Genomic DNA, 15429 nt, shown 5'->3' on the forward strand with positions numbered 1-15429 from the left:
ATCATTTCTAACAATTTAATTGAAATCAGTACCTCTTACCAAATACACTCTATTCTCAAATTTATTTCATGTTCTATCAACTTTGATAGTTCATATTCAAAACTAAAATTCTTTATCAACTAAAAATCTCAATCAACCAATCAACCAATTCACTATAAGCATAAGAACATAAAATGGACAACTGAGGTCACAATTAATTAACTAACTAGGGCTAATTATATTTATTTAAATTTCAGTTTCCCAAAGATATCATTGCAGGTATTTTAGAAAAATCAATCTGTAGTCAATAAATTTGGGTTGCACTTTTTGGGTTTTGTATTTACTAGCTATGTGATTTGTGACAAATCATTTAAGTTCTTAAAGGACTAATGTTCTTATATGTGAGATGGGCATTGAATTATTTGCTTTACTTTTTGTTGTCAGATTCAATTAAAATAACTAATGTTAAAGTAACAATCAAATTCTATACAAGTATAAATCTATTTTTTAGTGTCCAACACAGTACTTTTAGTACTCAATACACTAGATATTTAACAAATGTTTGTTAAATACATAAAGTTTGTGGTCATTAGAATTACTAAATGACAGTTAAAACTAAACTGTATTAATGCACAGTTTTATTCTTTGAACAAAAAATATTTAAGTGGTGATCTTTAACAGTCAGTGATTAACTGAGTTAACAGTAACAGAGCCTACAAATATCAAACATGCAGCTTTCATTTTATAGACACATTCTAGAATTCAAATGATAACCTAGTGTTATACATTGATTAATGGGTGGATTTCCATTTACTATTATAAAATTTTCTCAAGTACAATGGATCATGAAACATTATCAATTGTGATTGCTGATTCACATAGTAAAATAGAAAGCAACAAAATCATCCTGTTCTAGCATGCTTTCAATTACCTTTTTTCCTAATATGCTAATAAAATTCTCAAAAATCATCATCTGCTTTTCATTTCATAAAAGAACATATATTTCGTAGAAGAAGACAGAGAAAAGGTCAAATAGGGAAATCCAGAATTGCGTATACAGAGCAGTCTTGGTTTATCCTCACACCAGGTAAATTTGGGACTAGAATAAAATCATATTTGTATAATACATTCCACAAAGTAAATATAAAACAATACAACCAGCAGAAGACTATAAACTACAGCCATGTCTCAATATAGTGAATCAGCCACAGTAAACATTTAATCTTTTCCACTCAAAATGCTTCTAATTTACTTTCTAATACTCTAATTGATGTATATTCAAGAAAAATAAGCAAAAGTTAGTATCAGCTAAAGCAAAATAATGAAATGCATTTTAAGATCAAACAATTTTTTAATTGTTTGCTTTTTTTAGGATTGGGGGGCCTGAATATGGATCACATTTCACCTTTTTTGTTGGTGTTTTGCTTGCTTTTTGTTTTCTTTCTCTTTTTTTTCCTTTTTCGATCTGATTTTTCTTGTGCAGCATGATAATTATGTAAATATGTATAGAAGAAATACACATGTTTAACATATATTGTATTATTTGTTGTTTAGGGGTGAGGGAGAGGGAAAGAGGGGGAGAAAAAAATTGGAACACAAGTTTTTGCAAGGATGAATGTTGAAAATCATCTTTGCATATATTTTGAAAATAAAAAGCTATTATTTTATTTTTTAATAAATCTTTTTATTTTCAAAACCCATGCATGGATAATTTTTCAACAATGACTCTTGCAAAACCTTGTGTTCCAATTTCCCCCTCTTCCTCCCACCCCTTCCCCTAGATGACAAATAATCCAATATATATTAAACATGGTAAAAAAAAATATGTTAAATCCAATATAGGCATACATATTTATACAATTATCTTGCTGTGGGGCAGCTAGGTGGCACAGTAGATAGAGCACCAGCCCTGAAGTCAGGAAGGCCTGGGTTCAAATCTGGCCTCAGACCCTTAACACTTCCTGGCTGTGTGACTCTTGGCAAGTCACTTAACTCCAAGTGCCTCAGCCAAAAACAAAAACAAAAATAATTATCTTGCTGCACGAGAAAAATCAGATCAAAAAAGGAAAAAAAGTGAGAAAGAAAATAAAATGCAAGCAAACAACAAAAAGAATGAAAATGCTATATTGTGATCTATACTCAGTTCCCACAGTCCTCTGGGTGTAGATGGCTCTCTTCATCACAAAATCATTAAAACTGGCCTGAATCATCTTTATTTTTGAAGAGAACCACATCCATCAGAACTGATGGACATATAAAATGATCTCCTGGTCCTGCTCATTTCACTCAGCATCAGTTCATATAAGTCTCTCCAGGCCTTTCTGAAATCATCCTGCTGGTCATTTCGAATAGAACAATAATATTCTGTAACATTCATATACCATAACTTATTCAGCCTTTCTCCAATTGATGGGCATCCACTCAGTTTCCAGTTTCTTGCTACTACGAAAAGGGCTGCCACAAATATTTTTGCACATGTGGGTCTCTTTCTCTTGTTCAAGATCTCTTTGGGGTATAAGCCCAGTAGAAACACTGCTGGATCAAAGGGTATGCACAGTTTGATAGCCTTTTGGGCATAGTTCCAAATTGCTCTCCAGAATGGTTGAAGCAGTTCACAACTCCACCAACAATGTATTAGTGTCCCAGTTTTCCCACATCCCCTCCAACATTCATCATTATCTTTTCCTGTCATTTTAGCCAATCTGAGAGGTATGTAGTGGCATCTCAGAGTTGTCTTAATTTGCATTTCTCTGATCAATATTGATTTAGAGCATATGATTAGAAATGGTTTTAATTTCTTCATCTGAAAATTGTTTGTTCATATTCTTTGACTATTTATCAACTGGAGAATGGCTTGAATTCTTACAAATTTGAGTTAATTCTCTATATTTTAGAAATGAAGCCTTTATCAGAACCTTTGAAGTTAAAAATGTTTTCCCAGTTTATTGCTTTCCTTCTTATCTTGCCTGCTTTAGTTTTGTTTGTACAAAACCTTTTTACCTTAATCTAATCAAAATTATCTATTTTGTGTTCAATAATGAACTCCAGTTCGTTTTTGGCCACAAATTTCTTCCTTCTCCACACCTGAGAAGTAAACTAACCTCTGTTCTTTTAATTTGCTTATAATAACACTCTTTATGTCTAAATCATGAACCCATTTCAACCTTATGTTGGTATATGGTGTTAGGTGTGGATCAATGCCTAGTTTCTGCCATACTAGTTTTCAATTTTCCCAGAACTCAAATAATGAGTTTTTATCCCAAAAGCTGGGGTCTTTTAGTTTGTCAAACACTAGATTACTATAATCTTTGACTATTTTGTCATGTGAATCTAATCTTTTTCACTGATCTACTACTCTATTTCTTAGCCAGTACCAAATGGTTTTGATGACTACTGAAGCTATTATTTTTTTAAAAATTGTTTGCTCTTTTTGCATCAACCATGCTATTGTACACTTTGATTATCCTGGATAATTAAGACTTGACTGTAGTAACAAGGGAAAAAAGGAGGAGAGGAGGCAAGTCAGATCAACAAAGTCCCATTCAACAAAATAAAGATAAAAAAACCCAAAGTTAGACATAGAAAGTATACATTTTCAAACAATCAGATAACATAAACATAACATGATTATTCTACTGTTTCTGAGAAACCAGAAAGGTATAGACTATGGCTATGGAAGTGAGATGTCAACAAGTTTTCTGACATACAGCCTATTAGGAACCTCAGTTTGAAAAGTTTGGATGTTACAGTAATGGAAACAGAAAAAAAAATAACTAATGGAAACAGGATGAAAAAATTAGTGATCAATCCAAAGGTCACAGATTCACAAAACTAAATCCTGGGAATTACTGGGAAAAAGTAAAAGTTTCTGCACTTAGAAAAAATGTGAACAAAGAAGTCACTATTAGCTAACTGTTTCAAACTTTCCAAAGCACTTCTGCTATATAGTCATCTGCATTTGTGCCTTATCCCTATCTTGCAAATTCCATGAGGATAAGGTTGTTTCTTATTTAAATTTCTCTCTCTCTCCCAATGCCTCATCCAGGATTCTGCTCACTCTCTGAGTTCAAATATTGGATGTATGATTGAATCTATTTCCATCCCATATTTCACTCTATAGATTCCAGATTGAGTGAGTTCTTGGTATATTCATTTTGAAAGTTATAACTTTTAATTATTAGAAGAGCTCAAACCTATGGCGCTATTTTCTAAATCACTTCTTATATTTGTGGAAAATTAATAGTATTGAAAGTGCAAAGTATTACTATTATTTTTGACTTACCCTGTCTCCTTCTCTACTTCTTGCTTTAGGGAGCAGCCATGCTGCTGACATCGGTAGCAGAACCACTGGCAGCTTCCTCTCAGTGGTTTTGCTATGGCAAGGAGCAGAAGCCCAGAGAATCTTCAAAAGACTTTACCTGGAGGGACAGGGAGGAGCAAGCTACTGGCAGCTGGGGGAGGAGAAGGAGTGCAAGCTAATGGCAGGCGAGGTTGGGGAAGAATGGACTAGAGTTTAATATTCCAGTAGAAATCAATGAAAAGATTTCTGTTACTGCATTAGGACATTAAGAAAACTGGGACTTGTCATATCAATTACATGACTGTGATAAATACTGTATAGCTTACACTTCTAGGATTTTTATGGTTGTGATTTCTAGGATTCTGACACTTAAAATTTCAATGAGTCTTCATTCAGATGGGAAAAAAAAAATCCAATAAGAATCTATTTGATATTGTGAGAAACTGAGTTAATTATAACAATACATACATAAACACACACACATACATACACACAGACACACTCATACACACATACTCTTAAAACTCAATCTGTCTCCACAAGGTCACATAATTTAGGACGTATTGCACACAGAAGTATTCCCAAAATAATAGGATACAAAATTTGAGTCCACTTCACAAAATGGAATAAAATGAAAATGCTACTAAATGTGAACCTCTAAGGAAAATACTATATTTGGTATGGAATAACCTACATAAGCATCAAATGCACTTTAGTTATCTGCTTTAAAACAGCTGAAAGAAGAAGAAAATTTCTTTAGTTTTGAAATCTTTATTTCAGACTGGGCTAACTTTAAATTCTTACCTACATGAGAATTGACTTATATTTCTTGCATAAAACAGAGAGTCCATAGCTCAAGTTGCATCTGTTGAACATAACTTTATTGAGTTAGCATCCTCAAAATACATTCATTGTTAAACTGATTTCCACATTATTCTACAAACGTGTGAGTGCTTTAGAATCTTATTTGATAAAAGACAAAAACAAAACCCCAAAGCACTTATATTTACCTGAAATACACAGCAATTTCCTGGAAGCTAAAATGGGAAATCTTTTCCAGAGAGCACATACTAATGGTGAAAGAGGCAAAGCATTATGTGAAGTAACAAGTTTGGAAATATTTTTTCTGGGAAGGCATAAAAGCAGTTGGATGGGGCATTTTTGTCAGCAATTATGATATGAAACTGGCTACTTACCTTCCATCGTGTTGGTCAGTATACTGGCTATACTCATTGCTCTTTGCCTTCCAGAAGGGTCTTCTAGCAAATCTATGGACACATGATAAGAACTAGATCGTCTCTTTCTTATTTCTGTTTCTGTAGTGGTACCCTGAAAAGAACATTCCAAATCAAGGAGCCATCATCCTCAAGCACAGGAAAATTAATCAAATCCTAATACATCAGTTCATATTACAGATGCATGTTATACTCTTTCAAAGCACAACACTTCATTAAGTCTAGCTTTTTGGAAGGTATTTTGAATTTTTAATACAGGATGTTAAATCAAGGACTACTAGAGGGCTAATCAATGTCATTTTGGGAAAGTCTTTAGAAAAATATAGCAGATTTTCATCTCTCAGGGTGTTCCCAGCTAGTCCTCACTGAAGACATGAAAAGGGAAGAGATTAAGCACTGGCCTAGTAATTCCAGAACTAACAGAGATAAAAATGCTTCTAATGACAATCCAATTTAAAATGTAATAGTTTGTTTTTTCTTAGTTATTTCTTTTTAGTTTGTTTTTCATGAGGATCTATGAGGTAAATATACTTCAGTCAATATAGAAAGCCAGTCAATATAGGGGGAATGGCTAAGACTAGGTGAGAAGACTTTTTGAGGTTTCTTTCAGCTCCACTGTGATGTATATATATGGTAATTTACTGTTACTTTTTAGTTTATTGTCTTGTATCAAATTAACAGATATTTATAGGAAACAGGACTTTTTTTCTGATTCAGTATAAACTATAAAAGGGATTTATAAAGCTGACTTATTGTTTTCCATTAATATTCCCATAGAAAAAACTATTTTCTTTTACTAATAGAGCCATTAAAGAATTCTGAATGCATATTGAAGCATACTTTAATATCTTGTTTTTCTTGTTTTTTAAAGTCTAGATGGAAATATGTTTTGCATGATTTCACATTATTATGAATATTAAGTCACTTGTCTTCCTAAGAAGAAAGAAGATGGAAAGGAGAAAAGAATTTAGATGTCAAAAAAATTTTTTTAAAGAATGTTATTTTTTATATATGTAATTGGGAAATTTTTAACAAATAAAAATATGTTTAAAAGAAAAAATGAATATAATCATTAATTTGATAACATTTCTAAGTATTACTAAACTAAATTCTATAGTTGACCTAAAGTTTGCCCAACAATGAAGTGATAACTAAAATATGCTTTCCCTTTTAAAATTCTAAATTATATTCAAAATAAAGACATATCAATAGAGACATATATTTGACATATAAGTATATATAGTTGACTTCTTTTGCTTTGACTCTCTATATAATGTATTTTGACATACATGAATTTGGTGCTTATATTGTTTAATAAAAATGAAGGCAATATTCTATACCAAAATTAAATTCTCCAGATAGACAACACATCTATTTTGAAGGATCAAGTGAATAGGACTTAGAAAAAGACCCTCCCACAAAAAAAGAAAGATCCAAATCTAGGTCTACTGCTCATCCTGAATAAAGATAATCTATTAATTTTTTCCTCATTGGGTAAAAAGACAATATTATTTTCATTAACATTTTTCTACATGATGGTAATAAGTGCAAATTTTAGATCAGAGATTTCTTTGGCAATGTTTACCTATACCAAGTGAGAATGTTTTCATATATATATTCACATAAATATATATATGAATTCTAAAACTTCCATAATATATTCTGCTGCTTTATAATTCTCAATATGAAGTTCATCTCTAAACAAACTATATAATATGTACAAATTAAATTCTTTTCTGTGTTATCATATACTCTGGGGACCTATTTTCTTATCTCACTCTTAGTCTTTCAATTCTTCTTTCCTTTCTTATGTCTCCCAAAGCCCTCCAATACCTTTCTTTGTTTTGTTTCTCCCTCTTCTTCTTTTTTTTTTTTTAAACGTCATGCTGGCATCCAATTTTTCTTCCAGCATTATAACCTTTTAAGCCTCATTTCCAATCTGAGTCAGTGGACATCAAAAGTTGGAGAAGGGAATAGGACCATAAGAGATAGGGACTAGTTTCGAATACCACCTCAAAACTGCCCCCAATCTGCCTTACATTTCTTTTAAATGTTTTGTCTTAAATTGTATATGAAGAAATAATAGATTTGTGAGTAATTTTTGCTGATTCCTCAACTCATAGCTTAGTCAACACCCTCATTTCATGAATGTAAATGATTTTTAGTCTTCAATCAAGATCGTTTGCTTTCCCAATAATTTTCCTTTCATTCACTGCAATAGGCTAAAGAAATTCAAAATGGCTATGTAGAAAAGGGCCAAACAGATGCCTTATATTCATCTTCATCAGTTCTGGATTTTTCCAGTACTTATTTTTTCAACTTTTAATTGTATTTTTCAGGAAATTTGAAATTTGAAAGAAAATCTAAAGAAAAAAGATTTACTAATTTTTATTATCCTTGATTAGGTATTCCTTCATATAAGAGATAATTTAAAATTGGCTTTATGATTTTAATTCTGTTTTAGCAGCTTTTTGCAGCAGTATAAATTGGGATAAGTTAAAAAATGCATGAAATACATTATAATTCTGGAATTGCAAAAAATTCAATTAATTAGATGACTCATCAGAATATAAACTGTTTGAGGGCAGGTACTGTTTCTTTGCTTTCTATGAAGCAAAATCTTGATAAATGCTTGTTGAATGAATTTGTTTTTCCAGAACTGAAGCAGGGCTTTATAATTGCTGATGCTTAATAACTGCTTGAAAAACTGAATTCTGGGGTCATAGATCTGGACTTGGAAGGGGTCTGGGAACCATTTAATCCCCTAATTTTACTGATAGAGAAACAGAGGCATAGAGAGCTCAATAACCTTCCCAGAGCCATTCAGCTAATAAAGAACTCAAATCTTCCTGATTCCAAGGCTAGTGCTCTCTCCATTACTCTACACAGACTCTTCAATTACCTTCCTCCACAAAGTGTGGTAGCAATTTTTTAAAAAGTGCCATTATACCTATTAATCACTTAATTCCAAAATGAAAGACAACTCCATGCAGAGTTGAAGTGGCCTATATGTGCGCAAAATAATTCCTTATTTATAAATAATAGTAGATCATAGTTCAGTATAGTACTTAAGTAATAACATTCTAGTACATGGAAGTTACAAATTTAATTATTAGTTATAATCAGCTTGCTAACCTAGCTAATTATTTTGTAAGCTCTGATTTTTTCTGGCTTTAAATCAATTAATTTACGCTAATCAAAATTTACACTGCTATGGTTTCCTTTGCTAACCAAGAGGAGCGAATAAAGCGGTATCATGGAAAGAGAGCGTCAGCGAGGCGTCATCTTGGCGTCAGAGAGGTCAATTCCGTCAATTCCGGCGTCTGGCCCCTCCCCGCTTTGTGACCCTGCACTAAGTACACATGTTACCACTCCAAGGCTCTCTTTCTTTATCTACAAAACAGGCATGACAGCACCCATACAATCTATATACTGAAGGGTTTTTTAAATTAGAAACAGATATAGCAATGAATTCAAAAGCAACTTTCTAAGCTTGATTAGTCCAATTCTAAACATTTAGGATTCTCTTCTATACGTCTTGCTAGAGAAAGAGGGAAAACCCACTCACGTCTGAACTAGTTAGCCCCAGCTTCGTTACATTGTTATGAGTAACAATTTTAATTATCATCACCTCTGGCAGCAGTTGCCCCGTTGGTGACGTCAGGGCTGACGGTCCACCAACCAGCGAAACAACGCCATTGCAATCCACTGAGCTGTGCATTTTTCCATTCACTGGCAATATGGGCAGCACCCGAGATGACCGGCTAGCCTGACTGACGTTACTGTGGCGCCGTTCTCCGTGTCTGTGTGGAACAAACAGCGAATCTCTTCTACTGTCATTGTCTTCAAAAGTGCTGTGTTCATCATCGGCAAAGTCATTTTCAGAACCAATATCTTTCGCTCTACCCCTGAAGCTGAAGATGCTCGTTCGGCTGTTGCGTCTTGGAGAAAAAAGAGAGCCGCGGATGCTCAACAGAGACTATTAAAAGCAAAAGAGAAGAGGGGAAGAGACTTATGTACACGCAAACACACACAAAATTGCGCTTCATATTTTACGAATAGAAAAATTATTCTATCACAGGAGCAAGCAACCTATGGTATGGGCACCAAACTATTATATCTGAAGTGGTTATTGAAAGTACTCTTGAGACTTTCCATAAAGATCTCTGATTTCTTCCATTTTTTTTTTCTTTTCCTTCTTTCCTTTCCTCTTTCTTTTTTTCTTGTTTCTCTTCTCTTTTTGTTGCTCCATTTCCCTCTTACTTCCTCCTTCTTTATTTCCCTTCTTTCCTTCTTTCCTCCCTCCCTTCCTTCCTCCTTCCTTTTCCCCCTCTTCTCCCTCCTTCCTCCCTTTCGCCCTTCCTCGCTTTCTTCCTCTCTCCCTTCTTCCTCCTTTCCCTTTCTTCTTCTAATCCTCCCTCCCTCACTCCTTATTTTCCTTCCTTCCTTTTTTCCTCCTTCCTTCCTGATCCTCCTTTTTCTCCCTCCCTCTCCTTTCCTCCCTTTCTTCCTCTTTTCCTTCTTTCCTCCCTCCCTTTCTTTTTCTATTCCTCCTCCCTCCCTCCCTCTCTTCTATCCCTTTCTTCCTTTCTCCCTCCCTCCCTCTCTCCCTTCCTCTCACTTTCTCTCACTCCTTCTTTCTCTCTCTCCCTCTTTTTCCCCTTCATTCCTTCCTTCCTTCCTTCCTTCTTTCCTTCCTTCCTTCCTTTCTTCCTTCCTTTCTTCCTTCCTTCCTTCCTTCCTTCTTTCCTTCCTTCCTTCCTTCTTCCTTTCTTCTTTCCTTCCTTCCTTCTTCCTTCCTTCCTTTCTTCCTTCCTTCATTCCTTCCTTCCTTCCTCTCTTCCTCCCTCCCTCCTTCCATCCATCCCTTCCTCTCCATCCCTCCCTCCCTACTTCCTTTCTTCCTTCATTTTTTCCTCCTTTCTTTTTCTGCTCCTTTAATTAAACTTCAGCCATCATATCCTTGGTGGCATAACTCAGGACTAAAGATTTTGATGACTCTTATTCTAGAAGCTAATCACAGATAGAAAAGAAAGCAAAGATATATAGTACTTACCTACATTTAGATTCTTGAAGAATAAAAATAAACATAGTAAAATATCACCACTGACCACAACTGAAAATGTTGATTTTAGCACTGAGAAAAATAAAATCAATCTTGCCTCCAGATCTATTTAATTATAGTACATGGAAGTGCTTCTCTACTTCCTTCTAAATATTTTATTGCAGTCTTCATGAATAAATAAAACAAATCAAGCTAAAAAGAACTGATTGATTCACTCCCTGATCTCTCTCTTCTATGTCTCAGAAAATTAAAGAGTGTTTTATTTACTATAAGTGGATGACCCAGTTTATCCAATGATCTGGTCACAAATTATGGAAATGTTAGCATTTTCATAAAAAGTTTATTCACTTCTTTTGTTATAATTACAAGTACTTTTAAAATTACTTCTTTATGGATAGACAGCGGTTATGATAAATCAATTTTAAATCTATTGCTAGTATGGTTTTTTAATAATAGTCACTAGCCCAAATTTGATATTATGATCCTAAATCATCTAAGCTAAGTACAATAATGTATATATTGAATACCTATGTTTTAAATAGGTATGATTCTAGCTTTCAATTTAACTTGGCAAAGTGTTTTTAGATTTATCTGACAATTTTAAAATTTTCAAGATAATTTGATATATCTGTTGTTTTGAAGTCTTTACATAATATGCAAATGTCTATTTCATAGTTATTACAAAGTATATTTTGTTTTGTTACACAGGATTTTTATTTACTGTTTATATATATGTATACATATATGTATATATACATATATATATAAAAGTGATTTTCAGAAAATAAACCTATATTCCTTTATGACTAGCTTTCTAAAAATTTCTAAAAATGCTAGATTTTTAATTATATCTAATAAGGTAGGCTGTTTGAGGGATTACAATAGGTAAGAAATTATCTAATTTTTGCTATCTCAGAAGCCAGAAATCATGGAATAGCATCAAGGAAGTATTTAGGAATTAAGAGAACTTAGAAAATATTCATGACAAGAACAAATATTTTGACTAAATGAGTGAATATTTAAGTACTATATTAACTAAAAATGATGAAAAGAGAGGTAGCTGGGTGGCACAGTGGATAGAGCACCAGCCCTGAAGTCAGGAGGACCTGAGTTCAAATTTGACCTCAGTCACTTAACACTTCCTAGCTGTGTGTGACCCTGAGCAAGTCACTAAACCTCAATTGCCTCAGCAAAAAAAAAAAAAAGAAAAGAAAAGAAAAGAAATAAAGAAATGATGAAAAGATTAGAAAGTAATAAAACACTTTGTACAATCATTTAAAATTCATAGGTGAAATATTGGCTCCGAAAGGAAATAATGCGCATATAATGCTTGCATGTAAATTGAATCTGTATAGCATTCATCATTCTCTGAGCTTATTCCTCACCTAATATCATCATTTTTTTTCTGGCATAAATGTCATTTCCATGCTATGCCCAAATAGAAAATAAGGGGGGAAATAGTTAAATCAAGCAAAATTCTAAAGAACAGAAATCTATTTATGTATGGGAAATTAAAACCTAAGAAGATAAACTGCAAAACATCTGAGAATATTTCAAAATAAAGTAACTTTGCTCAATTGACTAAGTTATTAAAAAAAAAATCCACCATACTTCAGTTAGCTTTCAGTAAATATTTTACACCTTGAGAACAATGGTCAAATGAGATAATTACTAAGTCTGGCCCACTGTTTGTTTTTATATGGCCCCAAAATTAAAACTAATGTTTTAAGAAATGGTAAAACTTTATTTAAAAATTAAAAAAACATTCTTAGTTCATGAGTCACACATGTAAAACAGGCAAGAGGGAGTTTGCTGACCTCTGCCTTAGAAGATATAACATTATTGTCAACTAGACTGTAGTTATTTAACCTAAACTCCTTTCCACAATTGTCAAAAATATTGCCAGTTTTGCCCCCTTCTTTTTTTCTGTCATTAAATCGTCTTCTCTTAGGTTAACCATAACCATAGTTAAGGTAACAAATTGATTGTACAATGGAAATTCTATGACTTTTGGAGAGACCACAAAAAATGGCAGAGAATATGAAATTAAGTCCTAGGAAGCAAAGGCTTGAGACTGTCTAAAAGACAAACTCTTTTAAAAAATTATAGAAATGCTAAACATTTTTGTTTTCAGTTTTTATCATATTAAAAAAAAGAAATCATGTTTGAATATGACCAATATGAACATTTGTTTAGCTTGACTACATATACTTGTTTAAAGCACTTTATATTTCTTTTGTTGATGTTGCTGTTTTGAGGAAAAGGAGAAAGAGACAAAGGGAGAAAGAGACAATAAATATTTGTTACTTTAAAAAATAAAATTTGATTAAGAAAAAAAGGAACTATATTACTGAGGATAGACTACAACTAAAGAAATAAAAAAGAGAATTGTTTGGAATGCCATTTGTTGTCTCTTTAAATGATTAAAAATTATTCAAGAACCAAGAAGAGTAAAGATTTTAATGAAAATAGGAAAGGGGGAGAGGTGATGGGAAGAAAGAAAAAAGAAAAAAAGAAATTTATATGGTAATTTTGTTGCATATTTAAAAAGAATAGCAAGTTGTATGTAGTGGATGGGTAGTTTCATGAACAATCATCTTTTTTCAATTTTTACTATGTTATGGAAGTGCCTGTTTTATCCTATCAATTTCAAAAAAAAAAAAAAAAGAAAACTGAAGATGTGGTCCATGAACATTGATTCTCTTTGGGTAGTGCTGTCAGAGGGAGCATTTTCAGGATACTGATTAGTATGAAAAGAGTTGGCAAAAACTTGGCATGCTGGTAAAAAGATAAGAGAGAATTATTTTTTATGAACTCAATTCTTGTCAAGGCTCAGATAAAGTGCTTTTAAAAAAGTGGTTACCAGAAACATCTTCACATAATTAATCTACAGTTTTTTTTTGTGTGTGTCTGTGGCCTTCTATTGAGGACATTATTATCACAACACAAGTTTTACCATAATAATTAAAATGACAATGATAATTCCCTTATTAATAAATAGAATGCAGCAGAAATTATACAAAAATGAATAAGTATTTTATTTAGGATATTGAATAATTACAACTATGACTCATAGAAATACTAACTAAAATAATATCTTTTCTTATGTCTTGTGGAAATTTGAAGGGAAGATCACTGATATTAAGATCATAATTTTAAAACTAGAAGAGGCCTTAGTGATCATCTGGTCTAACTCTTTCATATTACAAATGAGGAAACTGACTTACAGAAGTTAAATAACTTGCCCATGTTCAGAGACATATAGTGAGTGGCAAAGTCAGAATACAAACTAGGTTCCTCAAACCAGTTCAGATTCAAACTAACATATCTTGTACTATCCCATGTTGCCTCTTAAGGGGATTAGAGAAGGTGCAGCAGGGGGATGGAATCTGCTCATGTGAAGTTCTACCAAACAGGCTTCTAAGGGTTGGAAGAAGCTAATGACCAATGCACAGAAGTTCTTGTGTCTGAGAATCTTAGTCAAGATGGAAGTTTGACTTTTGTAAGGCATCTTTATTCTTAAAGAATTGTATAAAAGGCTGAAACTGTTTCATATTTTTACAACTTAAATAATTACCAATATTATTACCAATATTTATGATCTATGAATATCAATAATGATAGCAAAATAGGATAATTAATAATAAGAAAATATAGGCAGTTTAAACAATATTTTTATTGTAAAGCTTTTTCTCTAATTCTAATTCTCTAATATTATTTTATCTTATATTTTATGCAGTTTCTATAGGAAACTCATTAATTTGCAAAGAATATATATATATCTACTATGCTCAAAGTTAGATGAGATTGAGCATAAGAGAAAGTAAAGAAGTTATGCTAGGGAGTGTTAGGACTTTAGACTTAAATGTTTTAGATGAAATCTAAATAAAAAAGTCTTCATAATTTTTTAAAGACATTCTCTGGATTTCTATGAATAGAAATTCCTTTTCAAATTCCCATCCAAGGAATTATTCATTAGTATTGGGAACTCTTTTTATGTGAACTCTTGCCAATGAAGACTACAAAACCCTTATGATTCAGAAGGTAGATTGGAAGGAGTTGCCTGGGCCAGAATTCAGTTAAATGACATTCCCAGTGTGTGATGCAGCTAGCGGAAATGTTACTCTTTGCCTAAAGTTCTAAGTTTCCTTAAATATAATTCTCTTTAGAATTTCATTTGCATAGAATTTTGGTTACATCATTTCTCATCTCCCTACCTCCCACTAAAACAATGGCAGGTGTAAGGAATTGTTTGTTTTTGATGGTACAAATAGCAGAGAACCTAATGTCCTTTTCAGATATAAATACTATTAACCTATTAATAAGTCCTTAGCACTCTTAATAACTCCTTGATGATTGATATTCTACATTATACAGCTAAATGGTACATTGGAAAGAATATTGGGCCTAAAGTCAGGAAAACTTTATGAGTTCAAATGTAACCTCAGATACTTAGGGTCTATCATTTCAACTTTGTCTGCCTCAATGACCTCATCTGCAAAATAGGAATAATAATAGCATCTCTCTCCCAGGGCTCTTAATGGGATCAAATGAGATGATAATTTCAAGTATTTAGCTTGGTAACTAGCACATAGTAGGTGCATTATTACTGTTAGGGGAAAATAGCAGATTTTAGTTGCTAGCTTCCTTCAGTGCAAGTTAACACTGTTGAGCAGCAGGAATTTTGCCACTCAACAATCCATAGCATAGCAGAGACACTGGCACAGTAGACAATGAATCTGAACCACATTTCCCATATGGATACTATTAATATAGATATAGTAACTTCAAAAATATAAACCTGGTAAAACCTGTGGTTTAAAAATATTGTATAAACTAACATTTCTTAT

General features: G+C 32.7%; 1 protein-coding gene across 4 annotated transcripts in view; it reads right to left on the bottom strand.

Annotated features, from left to right (window-relative positions):
* SCN2A (sodium voltage-gated channel alpha subunit 2) overlaps window positions 1-15429 on the bottom strand; it is a 155451-nt gene that overhangs the window by 76040 nt on the left and 63982 nt on the right. For 3 of the 4 annotated variants that reach the window (XM_051986242.1, XM_051986243.1, XM_051986244.1), the window contains 2 exons: window positions 9146-9493; window positions 5476-5608 (listed from right to left, as the gene is read on the bottom strand). In XM_051986242.1, coding sequence (XP_051842202.1) covers window positions 5476-5608; window positions 9146-9493 — 481 coding nt within the window. Of the gene's footprint in view, window positions 1-5475; window positions 5609-9112; window positions 9494-15429 lie in introns of all 4 variants that reach the window. The other variant, XM_051986246.1, reaches the window with a different exon arrangement.

This window comes from Antechinus flavipes, chromosome 3 (genome assembly GCF_016432865.1).
Source record: "Antechinus flavipes isolate AdamAnt ecotype Samford, QLD, Australia chromosome 3, AdamAnt_v2, whole genome shotgun sequence".
In the NCBI taxonomy this organism is placed as follows: domain Eukaryota; kingdom Metazoa; phylum Chordata; class Mammalia; order Dasyuromorphia; family Dasyuridae; genus Antechinus; species Antechinus flavipes.